At 41.6% G+C, this 24148-nt stretch overlaps 1 protein-coding gene across 1 annotated transcript in view; it reads left to right on the top strand.

Moving 5' to 3' along the window:
• The window catches only part of ATP9A (ATPase phospholipid transporting 9A), a 101007-nt gene extending 77377 nt beyond the window's left edge, over positions 1-23630 (top strand). Inside the window, exons 24-28 of the mRNA XM_089664234.1 lie at positions 5553-5617; positions 11785-11893; positions 12606-12663; positions 14921-15124; positions 18531-23630. Of these exons, the coding sequence (XP_089520360.1) occupies positions 5553-5617; positions 11785-11893; positions 12606-12663; positions 14921-15124; positions 18531-18667 (573 nt within the window). The 3' untranslated portion in view covers positions 18668-23630. The remainder of the gene's footprint in view (positions 1-5552; positions 5618-11784; positions 11894-12605; positions 12664-14920; positions 15125-18530) is intronic.
• The last annotated feature ends 518 nt before the right edge of the window (positions 23631-24148 follow it).

The raw sequence follows: 24148 nt of genomic DNA, 5'->3' as shown, positions 1-24148 counted from the left end.
GCAGTATTTAGTGCACAGAAGTGTGGCAAGGCCCATGCTTTGACATAACATCTATTAAGTGGTGGAACAGAAATGTAATTAATACCATTAAAGTTAACACAACCCAGGGGCGGACTGACCATTTTGAAACTCTAGCACTGCCCGAGGGCCCGGGGGCAGTAGGGGGCCCCATGAGATGCCCCTGGTACCTTTTTTCATAGGCTTTTTTGAGTTTGGGCAAGGACACAAGGACCCCATGATCCCCTATTGCCCGGGGGCCCCATGAGTTGTCAGTCCGCCCCTGACACAACCCTAACTCAACACATAGTATCATTTAAAGTATATCTAAAACCAAAACACTTAGTTTTTATTTCTTGATAGAGCAGAGATGGGTTAAACCCCCAAGCCATCTGCGTCCCATTGAGAAGATTTCCCTTTGCATACTTGTCTTTTAGACAGGTATGCATGTAAGTAATCTCTTCAAAGTGAGAGAAAAATCCCTCTTAGTTGTCACTGCAACAAGTGTCCATACTGAAATATTTCCCTTCTATTTCTGTTCCAGTGGCATCTTAAAATTTTGAGTTCTACTCAGTAGTTACCAGGACAATTTGAGAGGGTTAATCAGCAATAAGAACCTGACAAGGTCGCTATTCCTTCCCTATGCTAACAAGCATTAGAAATCATTTTGTATTTACATACAGCTTAATAGCTATCAACTATGCATTAAAGCTCTAAGGTAAATCTCATCCATCTCACAAGGGGGAAGTCAAAACATCTATATCTTCGAACGACTTAGTACCCAACCTCGCTTCACATTTTGCCCCGTAGATGATGATATACTATCATTGATAAATGCTGACAATTTTACCACCCTGAACATTTACCTTTAAGTCTTAGGTCATATTGATGACATATGCTTTTAAAAATGGTATTTGGCACAGCGTGGCCATGTAGAGCTAGAGACCAGTATCCACAAATAGTCAGTTTGTAAACAGAAGGAAACGGTACAATCGAGGTGGTGACAGGGGGGCGGTATGCGATGACTAATACAGTTTAATAGAAGGAAATTCTTATTTCAAACAATGTTCTGCAGAATAAACAAACAGTCGCTGATCTAGATGTGAGCACACCAGAAACTGCTCAGCTTTACGTAACTAAAGGGGGAACGCTCTGACCTTGGTGGTCCTCCAATAACAATCAATTTATGATATCACTTTGAGGCTGCACTGATCTCATGCATGGCAGTCTATTGCTGACCAATCTGAAAATGCAGATAAGAAGCTATTCACTGATACAAGATGGAATCCACTACTTACTGTGACAGTGTGGTGCCCTGTTATGGTGTTAAAAGGTAGTCTGCAATAGGTTTTGGAGACAACTATCACACTGATGGTGCAGGTGTGTGCTGGGTTCTTAGGGTAATCAGAACTAGGGTTCTGCGCTCCACCTTCTCGAAGATTCCATGTGGTTTGCAGGGGAGCAGCCAGAGGCGTGCATATCTGCACCATGCAGTCTGGGACAGGACAGAGGGCAAAGCCGGAAGGCTGGAGTAGCAGGGAGCTGCAAGTAAAAGTGAGCTGACGGAGGATCTTGTGCTAGATGGTCAGGAGGGCCAAGGCATGGCTTTTTTTCTGTTGTGTTTAATAAAAGAGTGCCAACAAGCCCTTAAAATGCATTTCTGGCGTGAATGGGGCTCTCTGGTGAATGCTACATTAAAGTTAAAGAAACCCCAAACATAGCACTACAAGGTGACCCAAAGCAAACCTGTCATGGGATTGATATTTTTTTTACATTAACATGATTTAGCATTATAAGCATGCATATATCTAAAAGATATTTGAAAGCCTAACATTTCCTTTTAAAAACAAACATACAAATTCCCCACCATCCTTCTAAGGTGTGGCACCCTGCCAGGGTCTAAATAGAGGTTATGACCTAGGATTTTCAGCCAGGCAGGTTGAGGGGCTCCAGTGAGCTTGTATCATGGAGAGGAAACTGGCTTTTCAGTTTCCTCAGTTTTTCGTAAAGTTCGTTTTGGGACCTAGAGCCTGAATATTCCAGTGATCCAGCGGGGATGAAATCTCCAATCCCAGGTCCAGGTTTTGTGAACAGCCAGCATACTAATTGGTCAGGTGTGTGTTGGGCTTTATAGTAGTGACCCGACCATGGTTCTGCGCTCCACCCCAGCAGACAAAGGAGGTCACTGCCAGGAGTCAGAAGGGCTCCCCATGGAAGCCAAAGCAGCAAGTGGCTGCAAATTATGTGCACTGAGTTGTGTATGAAGAATATCTGTGGGAGGCAGGCAAAGAGCCTAAAGGACAAGTGTAAAACTGGCGGCCCTCCAGCTGTTGCCAAACTACAAGTTCCATGAGGCAGTGCAAGATTGACAGTTACAAGCATGTCTCCCAAAGGCAGTGGCATGATGGGACTTGTAGTTTTGCACAGCTGGAGGGCCGCCAGTTTGACACCCCTGGCCTAAAAGGTAAGGCCAGAACAGGAGTGCTGCATGTATACGCCGGGAGGCTGAAAGTATATTTTCTTTGGATGGAAATGCTGAAAATCCGTGAGGGAAACTCCTGGATTTTCTTTTTTGGAAGTTAGTTGAAATTTGTTTTAATAAAATTGGGCAAGGAAAGCCCTTAAAAGTAATTTAAAGCTCTGCTTGTTCTCACAAAGGGCTAGAGAATGTCAGATTGAAGGGGATCTAGGCTTCAGAAAATTTTTTCTCGAATGAGTTGTTCTGACATTTTGCAAAAGTCTGCTTTAGTCTCTGGGTCAGCAGCCTGCAGTGCAGCCTATTGTAGGGATACTACCAATAAACTACATTTGGACTTGAGCATTTCTGTATCATTCTCTCTCCTATCTATCTGAAAAGTCAACTAGAACTAGATCAAGCCGCAGTCTCAAGGATAGAGGAGGCCTGAACAACCTCTGTGTGCAGGAACAGGCATTTGTTTGGATTGGAAAGTCTGAGCTAATCAGGACTGTTGCCCTTGAGATAAATAATTCCAGAACTGCTCTTCTATTGCCCTCACCTTTCTCCATCCACAAAAGCAGGAACATTTGGCCAAATTCAATATTTTTGCATCTGCAGCAGCCGCACATGATTGCTGAGTCCACCATGTAATGCATGTCGCCAGAAATCTATGTGTGGCCTTGTCACAGAAACAGGACAATACATTGATTTAACATAAGTCCCTGTGTTGGCCTCAGGCAGAATGAATGCAAGTGTTATATCGGCGGAATGAATCGGCAGAGAAGACAAGTTCATCACTCTACAGCAGCCACTGCACAATACAGTTTATACTTTCACCCTATACTTCCTCTCATGAGAGAGTGTACCATTCACTCAGCATTGTTCTGCTTTCCGCTAACAATGACCTTAGTTAATCTCTACAAACCCAATCTATACAAAATGTAACAATATAATGTATACTGTGTAGATTTGGTGTTAGATATGGGGGACAGATCTAAAGCTGAACTCTTGGCAGTGATACAAACCAGTACTACAGTGTATCTGTTAATACATCAATAAATGTATTTTTTAATACAAGCAGTGTAATTTTGAAAATGACCAGGTATTCGCCTCGTGCAGTCTCTGTACAGCAAACATTGGACCGAGGAAGGAAGAAGCAGCACAAGGAGCCAATCGGTTCACATGCTGATAAGAAACATTCTAATACAAGGAGAAAGAGTTGGAGATGAGCTCATCGCTGTGCTGCTTCTCTTTCACTGTTCAGTCACAGGCTGGGGGTGGGTCCATGACAGCCTGTGCTCAAGTGGGTTGAATGATGCTGGCTGCCACTCAACCTGGAAGATTGAGGACATCTAGTGGTGGAAAAGAAGTACTGAAGCAGACAACTCTGGATTGCAGGTGAGTAAGTATTCAAGCAAAATCTGCATTTATTTTTCTCTTTGAATGGGTTATTTTTTTTTTTTTTTTTTTCCATAATAAATTTTTATTTGGTGTTACAAATATAGTTACAACAACAAAAAAACAAAAAATAGGACAGTGAAAAGCTACACAATATCACAGTATAGGTGCTGCGGTAAAGTTTAACAGACAAAAAAAGTAAATATTAAATAATTCCTAACAATCCTACTAGTTTCACGAAATAATCATTTTAGAGTATCCAAAAAAAGGTTAAACATAATAATATCTTAGGTTACAATTCTGAACCAGTGCGACCGGGGAGTCCAAGCTTTGTCAAATTTGGTAATTCTATCGTTTAGGTAAGCTAAAGATTTCTCATAGATGAAATGGGTCTGGACTCGCTCAATGACTTCTTTTAGAGAAGGGTCGGAGTCTTTTTTCCAGTGTCTAGTAATGGTAAGTCTTGATGCTAGAAGAATGTGTGTCACTAAGAGTCGTTAATGGATTGGATATGTATCTATATTTATATTCAAAATGGCTAGGGTAGCATCTGGTTGTTTTTAACATCCCAGTAATTTCCGATATCGTGTGGAAAACTTTATACCAATAGCTTCTAATATTTTTACATGTCCATAATATATGTAATAGAGTACCAATCTGACCGCAGTTTCTCCAGCATTGAGGACTATGTTGTTCTGAGAATTTAGCCATTTGGTAAGGAGTTAGATACCATCTTGTGGAGATTTAGTGCTTTAGGTCCCAAAGGTTAACACATCTAGTAGCTGAAAACGAATGGGTTATTTATTTTTTTTCATCCAGTTTCTAAAAATATATTATTGATAAATTTAGGTGCATCCTTTAGAGTGTAAGTTCTTATGTGCAGGGCCCACCCAACCCTCCTGTCTTGAATTGTATTGCAATGGTACAGTCTCCCTTTATTTTGAAAATCACTGTGCAAACTGTTGGTGCCATATACTGTAAATCCTGTATAAAATTAAGAATGTCCTGATTCATTCTCTCTCTGCATTTTTTGTTTTTTTGGCTTTTTTTTTTAGTGTTGATTGGACTGGGGAACAGTTGGAGCCCCGGCTGCTGCGTCCATTGACACAGACAGCGGGACTCAGCCCAATTTCCTGCTCCCTCGTCACTGGCTTTGATTGACAGCACTGGGAGCCAATGGCTCCCAGTGCCCCAGCAAAGCCAGCGAGACACGGAAGTGAGGGGAGAGAAGAACTGCAGGCATGCATGAGGGCTCAGGTAAGTAAAAGGGGGTTGGGGGAGGATGCTGATGCATAAACATTTGGGAATGGATTAAGGTAAAAAATGTTTAGGCTTTAGAACCACTTTAACACTCTCTCTTCTACATACAGAGGTGCTACTTGTAATGCCTCAAATATATCAATGCTGCAGTATATATATTGGTATTATTAATAACAGTGGATGGCTATAGTGGTGAATAGTAGCAGTAGAGAATAACATGAAATATTGTCTATGTAACCGTGCTAGGGACATTAGGATGAAAGCTCTACTGCCTCATTGCATTCAGCGTTCTCAGTACAATAATGTGGAGTCTAACTGTAATGGGGATATTTAGAGTGTTCCTCTGGTGCTGAGACAGGTGACTGGTAAAATACCAAGGGGTATGTCAGATCAGAATGCATTGCACATAATGCTGATTATGTAACTCTTATCATTTCAGGCCGTATTCTCCTCTGTGTTTTACTTTGCCTCAGTTCCCCTCTACCAAGGATTCCTCATAATTGGGTGAGTACATTATTATTTGAGCTTGACCGTTTCCAGATGAACTGTAAGATCATTCTAATCAATGTATTGCTAGGTGTTGCCAGCTGGACAGTCTGTCCTGTATAGCAATGTCACTAGTTTTTCTGACTGGAAAAATAACCGTCAAGGGAACGAAGTCCATTCACGACAGAGATATTGCTGAGGTGTATTATTTAGGTGTATTTAGGCCTACTAGCACATTATGGCAGACTCAACTTAAAACAAAGCCCCTTCATCCGGTCACCACTGACAGGGTTTCCATCTTCACCCAGTCTTGCAGGTTCGAGGGCTCTGGCCTTTTGAATGGCTGAGCCACGGAGACCGCACTTCTGCCCATGCCCACAGGAGCCACGGCTGTGGCACAGCGCTGTGAATTGATGGCATGCTCGTGCTGTCAATTCAGAGTGCAGTGCGCATGTGCCGTTGACGTCATTGGCTGCTTCCAGAGTGAATATCATTTAAACACTGCAAGTTTAGGAGATATTCAAAGTACCTACAGGAAGACCTTATTATAGGCTTGCTTGTAGGTACAAATTCATAAGCAAAGTTTACTACCGCTTTAACACCCCTATGCTGCGCACATTCGTCCATGGGGGTTGAGGTTTCTGTATTAAGAGCGTGCTCCCAGCACAGTTGTCATAAACCGCTCCTGTTCTCTGTTTATGATTGGGAGCTGGTGGGGTGGGAAACCAATTTTGTGACCGCAGTGATCAAGTAGTCCATCTCGCCACCTGTCTACCGGGAGGAGACGGGGAGTGAATAAATACTTAAGTATTTACTCATCAGACTCAAACTTCCAGGGTATGTCTGCTAGTAATGGCTGTTGGCTAAAAAAAAATAAATTCTAGTCTGGGATGAATTGGGACACTGATTGGGAGCCAGGTCTTCTCATCCAAAATTAGTACTTGACCTCACAAATGGGCACAAATTCCCACATAGATCCAAAATCCAAAATTTTGTGGAAAGCGTTGTAAGAAGAGTGAAGGGTATTATACTCATAAAGGGAGGCCAGCTCCATATTAATGCCCATGACTGTGGAGGAATGAGATGTCCAACAAGCTCATATAGGTGTGATAGTCAGGTGTCCAGAAACCTTTGGCCATAAAGCGTGCATAGTCCAAAGCCAGTGAAAATGCTGAATTAGAAACCATGCTAATTTATAAAATAACAGTTCATGTAAACCCAGATTGCAAAGTTCATTTACACCATTAGCCTTTCATGATTCTGGAGTGATGAGAAACATTCTCATCCTTCTTTTTGATAATGGTTGAACCTGTTTTTGGCAGCAATAACCTGGCTGGGAAGTGAATGGATTATGGCCGAGTTTTTTTTTTTTGGTGTAAAGAAAATTCTTTTTTTTATGTCCAGCATTTTAGTCGGGAAGGAGTTTGAAGGCCATAAAAGGATTAATTGCTTACTATTTTCATGTCTCTTTATTCCACCCTTCCTGACCGGCCTTGTACAGTATCACAGTTCGTGGCGAGGCCAGTCCACCCTGCCTATTTCTTTCAAAGAGCGCAGGCCTTTGAATCCGCAGTCCCTAGGGACATTCGTGATGTAATCAGGATAAAGAATAGGCCTTTGCCTTAACCCTCCCCAGCTCACACCGCTATTGTGCTGTGGGATTTCTGTCAGGAAAAGCCACACATGTGAGTCACACAAGGCAAGAAAAGATTTAATATCTGCATTTTCTTTTAATCAGATTTTATCTTTATAATCAAGGTTTATGCATGATCGGAGTCATGAACCTGTGCCTGGCCCTTGTTCATGAACATGAGCTCAGTACAAAGTTTCTTCCTCATTTGGATTCATGTTATATTTTAATACAAAATTCACTCTGTGTGTGGATGTTTTGAATAATAAACCATGATGTCCAAAACTTCCAACTGGAAATGGAGATTTATTTATCGGTTGCTGACAATCGCTCAGCAATTTATTAAGCAGGATTCACTTCTTTCTGGAATTTATTCTTCCTTCCAAGGTGACTGTATTGCCTTGAAACTAAGTCCCTTTACTCTTTACAAGGTCCTTGGTCAGGAATTCTGTTAAAGGGTGACAACACTTTGTCCTTGTCTCTCAACTGTGCTCGAACAGCGTCACACAGTCTTCCAGTGGAGTCATGGCCCACTGTTGTCACCATCAGGAATCCCGCCCTAAAAAATGCTGGAATGCCTAAAACCAGTACTTCCTTCTCAACTATTGGGGGCACAGGAAGTCTTTCACCTTCGGGTTATACTGTTGCTGACAGCAGGACTGGACCCTGGTAAACAAAAAAAAAAATGGATGGATATTTCACCTCTTCTGTGAAAAAGACTAGCCTCTACTTGTTAGCACCATTTTTCTTCAACATTTTTTCTACAGTCAAGACTGGGGTAGACGTTGCAGGGCTAGCCTCGAAGAGATTTTCGGTGACTGGGTTCTAGGTAGGTGCTTTCAAAACTCCATTTTAGTAAAAGGTACCTGCAGAGCATTTTCAAGGTTCAGAGCCACTGGCATTCCCTCTGCACTTGCCCTGTCTTTGAAGGCTCACTTGGAGAAGGGGTCAGTCAGGCAGAGCATAACCCAAGCACAAAGGTTGCTGGACACCTTTTCATTTCTATGTTCCTTGCCATTTTTTTTTTTAACTGCGAAATGGCTTAATGCTGTGGAATTGAATGCTGACATCATCCACTTAATGAATTGTTGCACGCTCTCTCCCCCCAACATATAGTGTTGAGGAAGCATCTCCACACTACTGATGCTGCTTTGCAAAGAGCCTTTATAGAAATTTAAGTTCCTAATTCTTTAACTTTTAAGAAATTATATTTACTGCAGAGGCAACAACAGTTTCCGTGCCTTCCCTTGCACATTGCCCTGTATCTTATCTGCCCATGGCCTCTGACCTGTTTGAAAAGGATTTTGTTAAAAAGTGGTCTACCCCCACTGTGGACCAGGCATTGGGGAGCAGACACTTGCCTCACCTCTGCAAAACAAGTTTCTGAACTGGCTGCCTTAACCTGCAAGAACCTTTTCTGGTTTTGCATAGGGACAAGGTGGTGTTGTGGCCCAGGCCTACCTTCTTATCTAGGATAGTTTTTGCATTTCACTTCAATATGGATATCTTTCTCCATTCTTTCTGGCTCCAGTAAACGAAGAAAAAAAAAATCCTTCCACTGGATGTGAATAGAGCTGTGAGAGTCTATATTTTAGCCACGTTCCGAAAGACTGATTTCCTCTTTTGTCTTCCAGAATGGTCTACTAGATTGGTGAATTGCTTCTTGGTTTTTATGGCATGGCGCAAGAACTTAATAGTAATTTTGTAATCTCTATTATGACCTTCTGCATGTATCTCTGAAATTGAGGCCTCTTTCCCAACATATATATATATTGAGGCACTGTCTATGTGCAGAACCCTTCATAACCATCTTCACTGAAGTGTCTATATTAAGACTTTCCATCAAGGTATGGGAGTGCTCGGTCAGCAGATAGGCAATTTCTAAATTGGGTTCATCATAAAGGAAGCTGGGGGAGTTTAGCATTACATTGATACAAATCATTGTTTACCATATAAACAACTATGTAACGTTTCTCTATGTTATATAAATGTGTGTCTCCTTTACGAATGTGCCGAGATCCAATGTTGTCTACAAGCTTCTTTCACTGTACCACGCCATTCCATCACGGTACGAATTAATCAAGACAGCTGACAACATCACCCTTGGCTAAGCTAATTCTTTGAAATTCCTCAAGCTGTCTTGAATTGACACTAGCAGTATTCATTGTAAAATATTTTCTTAGGAGTCCATTGATTGGACACTAGTTCTAATTTTGGGCGTTTATGATCATGCTCTCGGAAAGGTTTTGCTACAGAGCTGAGGGATGCTGGTAGTAGAAGGGGTTACCCTGGGCTGGCAGTTATTTTTTTGTTTTTTTGCCATTGTCCAGTCCACCTGTAGGCAGCAGTATAACTCTGAGATGAAAGAGTGCCTCTCTGTGACCCTCAAAGAACACTAAATAATGTGAAGTACAAAAAAATATCAATTGTTTGTGATACGCTGTGCTGTAAAAATGCAATTTCATGCAGTTCGGGTTTACATCTACTTTAACTATTACCAATAAAATACAGATACATAAAATAGTTTTGAAAGTAATTATTCCATTGTGCAGCTGGCTGATCAAACCGGACAGCTTGAAATACCATTTGTATCCAATAAAGCTGGTCTGCTTTTGCTTAATCAAAATTATACAGACAGCAGATCTGTGTAAAATGAACTCCAACTCTTGCCAATGTTGGATGACATAACATGTACGAGTGAACTGGAAGAGGAGGGGAAGCATAGTGTTGGTGTACAGAAACCCATGGTAACCAGAATACAGCAGTTCAAAACAGATCAATGAAAGCTCATTCCTGATTGCTTTCTCTAGGTCAGAGTGTGCCACTGCTGTAAGCATCATGCCGCTACATGCGTTTACCTGAACATATAAGATGTTCCTAGGTCATCAGACAATTTAATATAACTAGAGATTGTAAGTGCTAACGAGCCAGGCCCTCTGTTTCCACTTGTACCAAATTGTATTGTAACTGTAATGTCTGCCTTCATTTTGTAAAGAGCTGAGCAAACTGTTGGCGCTATATATTATTATTATACAGGATTTATGGCGCCAACAGTTTGCTCAGCACTTTACAATATAACGGGAGACAATACAGCAACAATACAGTTCAATACAAGAGGGTTAGGGGGGCCCTGATCCTTGGAGCTTACACTATATAAACCCTGTATTATAATTATAATAATAATAATACTAGAAAAGCTACAATTTGTGGGGAAATTGAAGTGTTCTTGCCTCCACCAGTAGTCTACAACTAGAGTGGGCAGAGTAACTGGGTGGAGTGGCTGGAGTAACTGTAAAAAGGTCAATGGTTGGCGTGAGTTGCAAACAAATGGTCATATTGTGAAAACTATCAGGACTATGGCTTAGCCGTGGACATTTTTCATGGCAGCAGGGATAGCTGAACCTTTTGATATAAGATTTGTGTAGGTGGGCTTGAAAATGAGGGAGTGATGGCAGTTTAGAAATCATGTCCTGATTTTTCAGCTCACACTCTAGCTTTTGTCAGCTCCCCACTCTAGTTTTGAACATTCCGCCATTCATTCCTATGGGACCAATTTCACCACAAAAATGCCGATATTTCGTGAACCATTCGGCCAAACGTTCCACAAAGTAATAGCACACCAATCGGGAACAATCCGCACGTTTCGGTATATTACTGTCTATGTAGTGTAAAATCTGAGGGAGGAGTTAGGGTGGCTATAATAATAAGAATATATATGTGAGATAAGAGGAAGTGGCCTTGCCATGCAAGAACACTTAATAATAATAATAATAATAATGTGCGGTTCGTTTAGTTTAGAATCAAAATTTGGACATTTTCTTCACTCGGAAAATTCAGATGTATCTGAATCTCTGAATTACAATAGTAACAAATCTAAACCAATTCAAAATAATGAAATTAAATTCAAATCGAATTGAATTAAAAAAACAAAACTGAAGTTGAAAACAAATTTGAAATATAAACATATTGCTGACTATTGCTAATTTCCCTCCAAGTCTGTGTGTGTATTAGTGTTAGAATATACAGTAGCTATCTTTAGAAATTTGAAGTTCGAAAAACAGAATAAAACAGATTATAATAGAATTGAAAATAATAGAAAAAAAATCAATTCGAATAGAATGGAAAAGAATAAACTGAAACAGAATAGATTGGAAAAATAAAATAGACAAGAATAGAAAAAGAATAGAACAGAATTAGAAAAGAAAGGAATATAAATAGAATAGAACATAAAAATGGGATAGAATAGAAAATAAAGGAATCTAATAGAAAAGAATAGCATAAAATAGAATATAACCATCTTCCGAAATCTGAATTTTGAATAGAATAGAACCAGCTATTCCTCACAATGAATTTGGATCGATAGATATATTCGATTCAAATCCATTGGAAAACTTTGAATCCCGTCGAAAACTAATAAATGAAACAAAAAAAAGGATTCGACTGAACAAAATAACCTAATGAATCGATCCGAAACAAAATAAATGTTTTTGTTCTGCACATGTCTAAGTACAACTGAACAAGAATATGTGATCTAAGAGAACTTCTATCACCTCAGGTATTCCACTATCTACACCATGTTTCCTGTCTTCTCTCTGGTTCTCGATAAAGATGTCAAGTCTGAGGTGGCTATGTTGTATCCTGAGCTGTACAAAGATCTACTAAAGGTAAGTGCTTCATTCATGAGGATCTTTCCAACATTTGCAGTGTGCAGACATTTGCTGATCTCCTGATATATCCAGAAGCTGTGCACAAACAGGCGCGTCTTTATATAAAGTGTAGTAACCTATAGCAACCAATCTGCCTTCGGTAACCTGTCTGGCTGCCACAGGTAACTAAATATTTTCTTTAACCTTTGAATGAAGCAGCAGACAGAAATGACACTTAGCGCTCTCAACTGAGACAAGTACACACTATAGAAGGATATGCTTTGTTCATATTTTAAGTCTGAGGTTTACAACCACTTTAAAATTCTCAGAGGAAGGAGGCGTGCAACCCAACACAACAGGTTTATTGGTCTGACCATTTTAATGGACCGTGCTATTCTAGTTACGGCTTTCAACACAAGTTACTCCCTCACTGGAGCTTCATTATTTAGCCAGATGACAGAGTCTATGTTTTTATGGCCAACTGTTAAGCCGTCTTCCAGGTCATTTGCTTTATGCACTTATGCCATTTTCTCCGGCCAAATCCTGCGGCTATACAAATGACATGTGCATTCTTGCTTACTAAATAAAAATTGAAAAAAAAAGAAAGTAAAATGAAATTTGGTGCCTGGAGTTCAGTTATAATTACCAAAAAAGGATGCAGCTGAATATTTTTAAACATGGATATGGAGATATCATACCTTCCTGACGGTTCCTCTTCTGTTTGTTCCAGGGACGGCCGTTGTCGTATAAGACTTTCCTCATATGGGTTCTGATCAGCATTTACCAAGGTACGTACATTCTCTCTCCTCGGGGTCTAGCAGAATCTATTACTTGACAAGACCTGAATTATTAAAAGTAATGTAGATCATTAGTATTGTATCTGCTATACAGCGCTTTCTATAATAATCTGAAAGTTAAGTCCTCACTGTGCTGAGATTTAAAAGATGTATTCTATCCATAATCGTGCGCATGGCATGTGCCGGTGTGTGTGTATATATGTATGTATGTGTGTGTGTGTGTATATATATATATATATATATATGTGTATATATATATATATATATGTATATATATGTGTGTGTGTGTGTGTATGTATATGTGTATATATTTGTATATGAATATATGTGTATATATGTGTGTGTGTATGTATATAGATAGATATATAGATGTGTGTGTGTGTATATGTGTGTGTATATATATACATACATACATACATACATACATGCACACATCTATGACTTGAACGATATTTACTATGACCAGTATAACTGATATTATTATTTAAAGTGAACAGTTACCATTTTCAGAAAAAAATATAAAAGATGAACTAATATCCTACACCCTCCCCTGGTCCCCACTCACTTACCTCCATTGGTGATACTGTTTCACAGTCCATGCAGCCTGGGGTTTGAAAACCGTTCTGTTCTCCCTGGTCTTTCTTGGGGGTTCTGGTTGGTTAGGGCTAGCATGTAACTGCGCTGACCAATTAGAACCGTTCTGATCTGCTCTGGTGTCCCTAGATAAAGAAGAGGATGAGCAGCATGTTTTTCAAACCCTAGGACTGCTGGCTGCGTGGACAGTAAAACTGTACTACCCACTGAAGTGCACAAACTGGGCGTGGGGGACTGGGGAGGGACCAGGGCAGTGGCCCTTTGCATGCTTTTACCTGGCCCTTGAGGATTCCTCCCACAGATATGAAGAGCTATTCCCCCCCCACTGATAAACATTGAATCGTTATTTCCTTCATGGGGCACAATTTCTTCCACCGATACCAATGATGAGGCACTACTTCTCCCACTGACTCCAATGATGGGACACTATTCCTCCCACTGACACCAATGACGGGGCACTATTTCTTCCACTGATACCAATGATGGGGCACAATTTCTTCCACCGATACCAATGATGAGGCACTACTTCTCCCACTGACTCCAATGATGGGACACTATTCCTCCCACTGACACCAATGACGGGGCACTATTTCTTCCACTGATACCAATGATGGGGCACAATTTCTTCCACTGATACCAATGATGAGGCACTACTTCTCCCACTGACACCAATGATGGGGCACTATTTCTTCCACTGATACCAATGATGGGGCACAATTTCTTCCACTGATACCAATGATGAGGCACTACTTCTCCCACTGACACCAACCATGGGGCTCTATTCCTCCCACTGATTCCAATGATGGGACACTATTCCTCCCACTGATACCAATGATGGGGCACTATTCCTCCTACAGACATCAACAATGGGGCACTTTTCCTTCCACTAACACCAGCAATAGGACCATATTTCTTCCATTGACACCAACAATGACGCATTATTCCTCGCACTGACACAAATGATGGGAAAATATTTCTCCAACTGACCTCAATAAAGGAGCAATATTCCTCCCACTGACACCAACTATAGGACATTATTTCTATCACTAATATTGGGTACAGTTCCTCTTCCTACTGACCACAGGGGCTATGTAATTTTTTTCCCACTCACCACAGTACACTGGCCCTTTATTTAAAACGCCTGGAGACCCCTGGTCTAGGGTATTAGTTAACCTCTTAATTTTTTCCTGCAAAGGTGAACTAACCCTTGACATGCTCAATAATTTCAGACTCACACCACCTGTAAATTGTTTTATTAGATTGCACAGTGGTGGGCTGAACCATCTGACAGCTCCGTCAGCTATTTCCCTGCAGTATTTTGTCTCCACCCCCAGCCCCCTGCAATGCCATGGCAAAGAAGTTGTCTTGCACATGGATCCCCAGGTGCTGTTCTTGAAATGTGACTCCATATTTTGTCACTCGGATCAAGTTAACAAAGTTCTCCAAGATGATGATGTTCAACTGCAGAGACAGCCAGTTGGCATTGCCCCTGAACAAGGAACAAGAGTGACCATCACTGGAAATGCAACCATGCTGGCAGAAATGACTGGTCATAGTGGCTTCTACAATAATAGACTGTACCCTGCAGCACGACTAGATTATACAGACAGCGTTGTTGCTCAAACTGTTTCAGTAACTCTTTGTCTCTCCCCAGGGAGTATAATCATGTATGGTGCTTTGCTGCTGTTCGAGTCGGAGTTTGTCCACATCGTGGCCATTTCCTTCACGTCCCTGATCCTGACTGAACTACTAATGGTAGCACTGACCATTCAGACGTGGCACTGGTTGATGATCGTGGCAGAGCTCCTCAGTCTGTCCTGTTACATCGCTTCCCTTGTGTTCTTACACGAGTTCATAGGTGAGAAACATAGAAATCTCAGCAAACCCAAGAATATCTACATTTATACAATGCTTATTTTGGAATCTGTTGTCCCATAATGCCCTCTGTGTATGCCGCCCTGTTGCCAAGCATTATATGTATGAGGAGGGGGGAGTAAGACACTTCACTTATTTGAAATGGCACTGTGACCACTGCAGTTTTGCTTTAGATCAACTTTTTGTTATCACTGGCTACCCAGGCATGAGTTTCCTCAGTAATCAAGGCAAAGAGCAGCGATAAAATGAAAAAAGCAACTCCCGCACAGCCAGCCCATTGTAGACTTTAAAACGGCCTCAGCCCATGATTCTCTGCCAAAGACTTGGCCCCTGACTTGCTTCGTCCAATGACCGAAACTTAATCATGGGCCCTATGATTAAGCTCTGGTGGGCGGAGCAAAACATGTCAGGGGGCCTGGCTTTGACGGTGACTCATGGGCTGAGGCTGTTTTCAAGTCTACACTAGGTTGGAATGGTAGTATGGTGCTTTTTTAAATTTTTTTTTTTTTTATACACATTCATCGTTTTTGGATAAGCACCTTTTGGCAGCCAGCACCTTTCTCCCTGGTGACTGCGGTAGTTTGGCTTCCCCAGCTTGAGCAACCATAACAAAGCGCAGCAACTAGATGACTGCCTACTGAAGCTAAGGAGGTGTTTTGCATGGTTGTTATTGGTTGCAGCATTTTTACATCTCTCGTTACATAAGTTATACTTTTTTTGTTTCATATTTTATAGTACTTTAAAATACCAGACATAGCATGGTCAGTATATTTTTCTTTTGAATTAACGATCTTGGTCAGAGGGAAAGAAACAAATCTGTTTTCTCTTTTCCCCCTGGTGGATATAAATCACCAAGATAACAAAGTGTTGTTTTGTGCGGTCTACAATCTGTCAGTCATCGTCTAGTATCACTCCACACCGCTTGCTCTATCTAAACCCACAAGATGTCTGTGCTGACCTCCCATGACCCCCATATCCTGTGACATGAGCCAGCTTGCCCCGCTCTTCCCTTTAAAAGCTGAGGGAAAAGATCGTGTCTAACACACACACACCTCGGCACACTCCTCTTTGAAATTAGGCACACTGCAAATACAGAAGCCGTTTTTACCAGGATAAACTCTGTAATGGTATTACCGCTTATGGGTGAGGTGGTTGTAGCGGTTTTGGTGTCCTTGGAGTACTGTCCATGATACTTTATTTGCACTAGCATCCAAATTTTCAGGGTGTTCCCTTCTTCAAGGTACTAATACTGCTTGGACCTTGAAGAGAGGGGGTTACACCCCAAAAGCTTGTCCTAAAAATTTGGATAGTATTCAATTGTTTTTATTGCTTATGGGGTTATTGGGCTCCAGACGGTCGAAGGGGTTGATGTTCTTCCTGTAGGTAAGTATTTTTCCTTTTCCATTCAAAGCATTGCATTTCCGGAAAAATGAAAAGCCTCCACATATCTCATATATTGTATCTGGTCGGTTTAAGAATAGCCCAAGCTAATAATATTACTGAAGTACACGCAAAGAACTGGCTTTCATCTTCAAATCAACTTCCGTGTCCTTCTGAAGCCACCATGAATCCCGTGATCAGTGTGTATGCAAAGCTTCCTGCCAGTTGACACTAAATCCCAGCACAGTCATTCAGCTGCCAAATGCTGCAACTTAAGTGGCCAGAGGAGATTCTGGATTGTGGGATTTAGTGCACTGACAAAATATTATAACATGTTCGTTTATTAACTTTAATAAAAATTTAAATGACTTTGTTGTAAACCTCTGAAAAGAAAAATGAACAAAGCATATCCCTCTATAATGTGTACTTGTCTTGATCAAAAGCACCTAGTATGAATTCTGTCTACTCTGCCATTCCTCTGCTATCTGCATGAGTTACTTCTGCCAGTCTGCCAACACCAAGCAATCCCAGGAGATGGCAATTGACAGCGTCAGCTGTGTACATTTCCCTATTAGACAGTGTGGAGGGGGATGGCTCCCATTCCCGCCACTCAGGTCTCAGATTACACTCAGCTCCCTGCTCTATGCTGTGCAGTGTGTGAGAACAAATCCCCACCCCCTGCCATCTGGACTGAAGGAATGCTGTGTAAAATGCGTGCTTTAGAAGGATGTAAAGGAGAAATGGTTGCAGATAAACAGGTAAATTTATGTAGGAGGATTTGTTTTATCTCTGTTTATCACCTGAGGCCAGTTAACTCACTGGGTATATGTAAGTTCCCTTTTACACTGGAGATCCAGTCAGGTCTGCCTGTCAGTTTTTCAGGCGGATCTGATCAGATGGTCCATGCATCTCTATGGACCATGTCAATTTACACCCACCTACTTCCAATCTGATCAGGTCGGCTAAAAAGAAACGGAAGAGGACCCATCCCCTTCCATCTAGGCGGACCAGATGCCAGTTGGGTGTAAACAGACAACATAGTCAGTTTACACTTGGCCACCCATAGAGCAGAACAGGCTCTGTCCAGGTCTGCCTTGCATAAACTGAGCAGACACAGACCAGTCAACCGTCCACTTTCCTCCGATCAGCAGGGGATCAGTGGACTGATCCCAGCCTGTGCAATTTGAAAGGGGCCTTTACAACCACTTTAACGTAAACAAAAATTAAAATTACGTAGCCATTTAAAAAAAACAAAAAACTGCTGGTAAATAAAGTGCAGGGACCTAGTGGTTCCTCCACATATCCACAGCAGCTTTTACTGCTCCCTTCTACTTACAACGAATGATGGACCATTCTGATCAGAAAAGCTGTGATATGTGCGGATTTCCCCCCTCACATTTGTATTGTCCGACAAATATAAAGGGCTGCCACAGTCACCAATAGGAATGTGTGGGAAGAGAGCACACACTCCTACTGGCCAGTGAAGCATCCTGCCTTTCAGGAAGCACCGGAGATTTGCCCTATCCGTCATCTTTAAAAAAAAAAAAGTGGATTGAATCAGGGGCAGACTGACAACTCATGGGGCCCCTGGGGATAGGGGATCATGGGGCCCCAGTGTCCTTGCCCAAACTCAAAAAAACCTATGAAAAAGGTACCAGGGGCATCTCATGGGGCCCCCTACTGACCCCGGGCCCTCGGGCAGTGCAAGAGTTTCCAAATGGTCAGTTCGCCTCTGCTCAGAACCTGCTTACACTGCTGTATAAATTGCTGAATTCCATAGCAATGAAGAGAGAGAATACCTCACACTTCCAGTTCACAAACAGGTGGTTTCAGGGCCAGTTCCCCTTTTCTCAAGCCATCCTCAAGTTGCTTGAGAAAGGGGAACTTGCCCCAAAATGTGTTGTTAGGAAATGTTAGACTTCTAGAGTTTCCAAATGGTCAGTCCACCCCTGGGTTGAATACAAAATGATTTCTGTAATCTGATTTAACCCTATTTTTGTGTACTGCAGATGTTTACTTCATCACAACCCTGTCCTTTCTCTGGAAAGTGACTGCCATCACGCTGGTCAGCTGTCTTCCTCTTTATGTCCTAAAATACCTGCGACGAAAATTCTCTCCCCCCAGCTATTCCAAGTTAACAACCTAGACCCATCAATGTGAATGCTGGAACCACCAATACCCAGTGTGCACTCCTAATGCTGCTTTTCTGAACAAGGGATAAAGAAAAGGACGTTTACATAAAACTTCATGAACATTGGCAGTTGGAAGATGATCAAGCGGTGAATGATCACTCTTTGATGGAAACAAACTACAGGGTTTTTGTGACTCCAGCCTATTGTAGTGGACCTTGACACTAAGCTGCAAAAAAAAACAAATTCCGACTTTGGAGATGTCTCTATCAAAATTTCACAAATGCCTCATCTATGGATGTCCATCACCGTCATCTTGGATATCTCAGAGTGGTGTCTAATATACAGATGTAGATTGGGTCTCAGTGATGTGACGAACATCAAATCAAGGAAGACATTTTGTAATTACCTCTGTTATGATCCGTTATTCCTCTCTGTTTGAAGAACATGGTCAGTAACACCACCTGTGCCCTCAATGTGTGAGAACCGGCTTATTGTGATCGTAATGTGAACAACTGTCAGTGTATTGTCGACACAAATTTGGGTTTCTCCAAACTGTACACTGTATGTCCAGCAGAGGACAAATGGGAACTGGCCACCTGAACCACTGGTCATATTTTTGTATTTATTTTTTTTAGTCCGTTAAGGGAAAATATCAATCTGGAATATAAAAAGGTTTGCTAAGTACTAAAGAAACTTGCTTATGCCAATACCTGCAAAAGGTAATGCAGGCCATACATGGTACGAATTCCGAACGATTTTTCGTCCGAAAATCAGAAACGTCATTCGCTCGGTAATCCGATGGTGCCATCATTGATTTCGAATATCGGCCGACCGAGTCATAAAGTTCACCCCATATAACAGGCAAAACTTCAGTTCCTTCCAGGTCACGGCTCATGCGCATATTCGTTTCGGAAAAATGATCGTACAATTTGACCATTGAATCGAAAATCAGTAGTTTTTCACAAATTTTCCAACATGCCCGATCACCGAAAAGGGGAGGAACCATAAAAATCGTCCAGTGCCATTGGCCCACTAACAGAGTGAAAATCGGCCAATTATTCTTCGGTCCAATTTTCGGATGAAAAATCGGTCTATTTTAAATCCATGTATGGCCGGTCTAACACTGGGATATTTGGATTCTCGTTTCTGTGCAGCTCCACTCAGGACTTCATTGCTGGGTAGATCTAAACCAGGAAATAGAGATCCCAAGATGCAGTGCAAGCTTTCATTGCTTTGGTATGTGCTGGAAATGCTAGCAATAGAGAGAGGGTATGCCTAGACACAACATTTCTATGGCTAGGTTCACACTGCTGCAATCACATTTTGATCCGACTTTCAGTGCAATTATGTGATGCAACTTGGATGTGGTTTGCATATTCAGAATTATGTTGGAATCGCACCAAAGTAGCACAGGACCCCGGTGCTGCACTGCATCGATAACAATTTCCCTTGTCATGCAATTCTGTGTGACTCAAATCACACTACTGTAAACCAGGCCTAACCACTTCAGGACCATGGATCTAAATCTGCTGTGCCCCCCACTGTCAGGAACATATGTTGAAGTGTTAATGGGTTAGAGTTTGATTTTAAAAACTCCCAATTTTATAAGTATATTCTGATTTTTAAGCAGCCTTTTATTTTCTTTAAAGTGTAACCGCCTTTTGACTGTGATTTTATATCTGCATTATATATGTGAATTTATACATACCCCTGCATTCCCTGAAACAAAAAATGGCACTGCAATGGCTTATGTTGACTGAAGATCCTCTTTCCAGCAGTGTGGCCTGCTACCTATGTTTTTGAGAAATGGCTGCACAGTACACACAGGGGTTGATTTACTAAAGGCAAATAGATTGTGCACTTTGCCAGTGCAGTTACACTCTGAAAGGGCGTTTGTTCCAGAGCTTGGTAAATGAGGGGAAGCTCTGCTGACTGATCTCATCCAATCGTGTGCAAGCAAATTTATATATATATATATAATTTTTTTTTTTTTTTTTTCTTACATGTGATTGGATATTCCAAAGTGAAATTTCACCTTCTTGACGAAGTTCTGGAGCAAATGTGCTTGCAAAGTGCACAGTCTATTTGCCTTTAATAAGCCAACCCCATAATGTCTCCAAGCAGCTCTCGTGATTGACAGCAACGTGTTCACAGAAAATCACGGTGTGGACAAAACTCTGGGAACCTGTACAGCATGCAGCTTAAGATAGGGGCAGACTGACATCTCATGGGGCCCCGGGCAATAGGGGATCATGGGGGCCCCTGTGTCCTTGCCTAAACTCAAAAAAGCCTATGAAAAAGGTACCAGGGGCATCTCATGGGGCCCCCTACTGACCCCGGGCCCTCGGGCAGTGCCCGAGTTTCCAAATGGTCAGTCCGCCCCTGGATAGGAGCTATCTTAAGCTGACAGAACAATGGAGTCACAGTAGAATAAAAGACAACAAATACAATCTGTAGCTTCTGGCGTAAAAACCGTAAGCATGGCTGTTGTCTATAGGATGATCACATGTTGGTAATGCGTAAGATCTGAATATTTATCACCGGGTGTAGTGGATCCTCTATATATAGAACCAAACAAGACAGGAAACAAACTGTTTTGTTACCTGCCTTACAACAAAAATGGGATTAGATTTTAAGGCTCGTCTCACACTTCTGCGACTCTGTTGTCGTGCGACGTGCTTGCAACTTGATGGCACTCAAGTCACATCAAAGTAGTGCAGGAACCTTTTTAAGAGTTGCATTGACTGGAAAGGTCACAATTAAAAAGAAAAAAAAAAGTGGTTTTCAATTGTCATGCAATGTTGCAGCAGCAGAGTGAACCTGGGCTAAAGGTGTTTTCATGCTGACAGGTTATTTATTGTAAACAGGTGAAGGAAGCCTGTACACAACTGGTAGCCACCTCTCTATTAAACTGAGAAGAGTGGGAGCTTGCCTTTTTCTATCTTCTTAAAGGATAGATTCACCTTTCATAACATGTTACATGTTCTACTCATATTCGGGGTGTAACATGTTACCATCACACTGACCCCTGCTCCCTGCTTTGAAAGCTAGCAGGGGATCTTCTTCCCCCTTGCTATCTGTCAAATTAAAAAAAAAAAAAAAGCGGCTGAGCAGGACTTTGCCAGCTTCACTCATTCACAGTCCTCTATGAATGAGAGACTACAAGTCCCAGCAGCCTTAGCGGCTGTCTGCTTGTAGTCCTCAAGGAACTACCACAGCACTGTGGAGCGCCGTGGTAGTTCATTCATTCTTCCTATCGGCATATCCGCTTGCTCGAACATCCCGTACGGACAAGCAGATATACTGACAAATCTGCAGGAGACCTGATCTACTGGTCACTGGTGCAATGCTTTACAGGCTCCTGCGGACAAAAACTATAAATGCACATTTTTTTACCTGCAAACAAAAGTGCATTTATTATATTTTTACTAAAAGGTGAACTTATCCTTTAAGTCAGAATGGTCAGCGAGGAGCCTGCTTTCTAAAGACCAGTACATGTATGGCATGCCTCCTGTGTCATCCAGGTCTCACTGACAGCATGGTCCTTGATGACCAGTTCAATGTAAGAAAAGTGGGTTGTAATCATTGGCAATGGGTCCCCTGGGGATAAGTTAACTGGTGCCCACTTGGTGCAGGTTATTATTTATGTAGAAATTTTGTTTAAGAGGGGATCCTTGTTTAGACTGTTTACCAGAGACCTCATCACCAACCTAACTCAGGCAAATAATCTGTATTGATAGTACATACAGAAATTCTGCTGCAGAGATGTGACTCCAATTAGTAGAGATATCTTTGCGGTAATACTACATCAAAATCGACAGCGCACAGAGTATTGGATGCAGAGCCTACAAAGCTGCCTGCACAGCCGCCCCGACAACTACGTCATCGCTGTGTTTTTGCAGCATGAATGAAACACTCATAGGATCAGCGCTAACAACTTCTGCATAGTAAGTCTGCAGTCAGATGCAAAGGTTCTCAGTGCTGGTCTTATGAGCGGTTTCCTCCTGCTGCTGAAACAATGTGATGAAGTAGGGAAGAAAGGGAACATGGCACTGCAAGTGGCTCTCTATCTGACACTTCTGGAAGTGTCAATTTTGCTGTAGGATTGCTACATAGATATATCTGCTGATCTGAGTCACACTGCTACAGCAGGCAGGGTTATGTAGAAAATACAGAATGCATGCCTGCCTTTAGTTTGCTCAATATCAGACAGTGACAGGGACTCTTTAAACAAAATGGCAAATTTGGGGGGGGATTTACTAAAACTGGAGAGTGCAGCTCTGAATAAAAACCAATCGGCTTCCAGGTTTTATTGTCAAAGCTTAATGGAGCAAGCTGAAGTTAGAAATTGAATGGCTACCATGCACTGCTGCACCAGATTCTGAGTGCTCCTATTTTAGTAAATCTCCCCCCATGGTGTCCTAATATGTCACAGGATACCTGTGGTCACTACACCATTTAACCTATGTCTGTGATATTCCCAAAACCATGTTCCCAAATTAAAGTTGTATTTATATTTATTTTGAGCATCGTTGCAGTATGAAAAATTCTTGCAGTAAATAGGAAACCTATAATATAAAAATGGCAGACGGTCATTGTAGGTAGATTGTCATTTGCATTGTATGTTTTACCTTTTGTCCGAAAAAGGGAAGATCAGTCTATTGTATCTTTTGTCAGCAGTGACATTTTTCACAACTATCAGAGTCAGAGACTACTACAACAACCAATTACTACAGAGGAATAACCCCGTTCTAATGCGCTTGGAACCAAGTGTGGTTTCTCTGTGCAGTGAGCCTGCCTTTCTGCCATCCTGCTGAATAATGCTCTATATTGTGTTACTGATTTGATTTTGTAAGCAGATGTATATAATTATAATGTGTATGATTTACTTTATTTATTGTTTTGTGGACTTGAAAATAACAGCCAGTTCAAAATCGTTAAAAAGGGACGGAGATGGAAATAAACTAACTTTCTGCAGACCTGTCTCTCGCGTTATTTCATGTGCAGGCCCATATGGACCTATGAGTAGAGAATTGCTGTTTGGCCATTAGGTGGCGCTTGAGAACTGGAAGATCCTTGGGCTACATGAATGCTAGAACCACTAAGCCCCAGAGTTCCCGACTGTCCCAGACTCCTGCTCAGTGGTCAGTAAGGCTTTTACGCTCTGCAAGATCCCGTTTTTTTTTATGTCAAGTGTGAAAAAGCCGACACTATTCTCACACTGACAGAGGAAACAGGTTTGGAGAATGAAGGCAGGAATGATGTCAAATTGCAGCAATTACGCAGCGGTTAAGAAGTCAACAAAGAAAGAGCAAATTAGATCTTTAAAGCTTAGTTACATGTGTTTTTGCGCAGGCCAACCCTTTCATTTGAATAGGCTGGCCATTTACAGGAGTTACATCAAAAGTAGTGCATGTACTTAAAAAAAAGAAAAAGAAAAAAAAGAAAAACAAAATTCACCACAATGCATGGTAATAAGTTACCATACATTGCCC

The sequence above is a fragment of the Staurois parvus genome, unplaced genomic scaffold, assembly GCF_062004578.1.
Source record: "Staurois parvus isolate SC_StPar_1 unplaced genomic scaffold, SC_StPar_1.0 ptg001862l, whole genome shotgun sequence".
NCBI classification, from domain to species: domain Eukaryota; kingdom Metazoa; phylum Chordata; class Amphibia; order Anura; family Ranidae; genus Staurois; species Staurois parvus.
The sequence above is the reverse complement of the archived record's forward strand: the minus strand, read 5'-3'. Positions and strand labels throughout refer to the sequence as shown.